Source organism: Chrysochloris asiatica, unplaced genomic scaffold, assembly GCF_000296735.1.
Source record: "Chrysochloris asiatica unplaced genomic scaffold, ChrAsi1.0 scaffold00016, whole genome shotgun sequence".
Taxonomy (NCBI): Eukaryota; Metazoa; Chordata; class Mammalia; order Afrosoricida; family Chrysochloridae; genus Chrysochloris; species Chrysochloris asiatica.
In genome coordinates, this window is record NW_006408534.1 from 4,427,065 (window position 1) to 4,429,026 (window position 1,962).

Consider the following 1,962-nt stretch of genomic DNA (forward strand, 5'->3'; position numbering starts at 1 on the left):
CACAACACAAACCACCACAGCATGACAGACTGAAAGATCAGTGGTAGGGATTATCTGGGTGGCCCCTAAATGTAACCACAAGTACCTCTGTCAAAGGGAGGCAGAGAGACACTTGATTCTAGTAGAGAAGAAGGTGATATGACCATGGAAGCAGAGATTAGAGTGATGTGGCCAGGAGCCAAAGAATGCTGACAGCCTCTAGAAGTAGACGAGGCAAGAAAGAAACATATTCTACCTTGGAGCCTCCAGTGGAACTAGCCCTGCCAATATCTTGATTTTAACCCCCAGTCATTTTGGACCTCTGGTTCCTAAAACTGTCAGGTAATAAACTGATGTTGTTTTAGGTCACTAAATTTGTGGCTTAATCCACTAGATTTGTGGAGCCCTGGGTAAGCACTGCACCGCAAGGTCGGTCTGACCTTCAAAGTCATCAGTTCACACTAATCAGCCGCTCCTTGGAAATCATATATGAGGTGGCTATGAGCTGGAACCAACTCAATAGCACTTTAACAACAAAAACAAGTTTGTGACAACTTGTTTCAACAGCTAAAGGAAACTAAAACATTTCCCAATCACTCTATGGTAAAGAGTTATTTTTTTTGCCTTTTCTAAAGTCTTAAAATAAAGATGGGAATATTTGTATCTGCATTTTGATGATATAGATAAAGCCTCTGAAAATAGGACAAAAGTGGTTAAAATATCAGAAGCAGTATACACACAACTGTCACCATTATTAAAACATGTTTACTTTTAAAAATGAATAAAGGATAGCAATATGATTATTTATATTTCAAGATCTTTATCCCTTGGGTACTAAGACAGGATACAGGCAATGAGGATTGGTCACTTCTGGTCAGCTGGGAGTAGTTCCATCCTATACTTCAGTGTGTCACACAAATAATAACATTTTTGTATGACTGGGAAGCACTGATTTAAGTAAGGTATTCCCCACTTATTTAACTATGATAATTTTGGGGCTATAAATAAATATTGGGTAAAGATAAAGCATTTCTCAAACATAATATATTAATTATAGTTAATATGTAACTATACAAAATTTTAAGCCTCTTAAAATATTTAGATTTGTATAAAATAAGGTATACTTACCCTAAACTGCCCATATAATGATATCATGGAAAAGAAAAGAACAACAGCCAAAGGACCCCAAAAGTCAGGATTGTCTCTCACCACTTGTCTATTAAAACCAAGTGACGGCATTGGCATCAGAACACATCTGATTTTGTAGTAAATATCCTTTAGATCGATATCCAATTCCTCCCTATAACATTAAAATAAAAATTCTCAAAAGGTACTACAGAATATTGAGTTGCAGAATATAAGAAAAATATCACAGTATATCCAGTTTCCCTAGGATAATAAAACATTTCCATTTGAAGTACCATATTTTACATTTTTTCAACATTTCACTATCTTTAAAGTTGGTGTTCATGACATAATAGTTACTGTCTTACAATTGTTGTCTAGAGCGGATCCAAGTGCTTTTCCATTTGCCAGTTTCCTAGAGACGCTACCAATTTGGAACAAATTTAAATAAAATTCTCTGCTTCCGATTTTTTTTGGACCACACTGAAAATTCAAAGGAGAACCAGTATGGGGATTACACTGTCAGGGAAAATTTTTATCTTTCAACACGTTACCCAGTGTTGAATTTAGAGAAGAAAACTTCCTTGTTGTCCTTATTTGTATGCTGGGTTAGTTTTCAATTACACTGACACAAAGACAGCCCTTTGGTGTCTTAACTTAATCCATTTTAGGCACTTTTTTTTAAAATGATATGCAGAATAACTGAATCCCATAATCCACTGTTGTTGTTGTTAAGTGCTGTTAAGTAGGTTCCAACCCACAGCGACTTTGCATAGGGTTTCCAAGGAGCGGCTGGTGAGCTTGAACTTTTGACCTTGTGGTTCAAACCGACTTTGCAGTCCAACACATTAACCCATA

The 1,962-nt window shown here is 36.3% G+C and overlaps 1 protein-coding gene across 1 annotated transcript in view; it reads right to left on the reverse strand.

The window, feature by feature from the left end:
- Positions 1-1,962, reverse strand: part of LOC102832186 (protein YIPF4-like) — a 40,393-nt gene that overhangs the window by 17,832 nt on the left and 20,599 nt on the right. Inside the window, exon 3 of the mRNA XM_006835156.1 lies at positions 1,108-1,279. Coding sequence (XP_006835219.1) covers positions 1,108-1,279 — 172 coding nt within the window. The remainder of the gene's footprint in view (positions 1-1,107; positions 1,280-1,962) is intronic.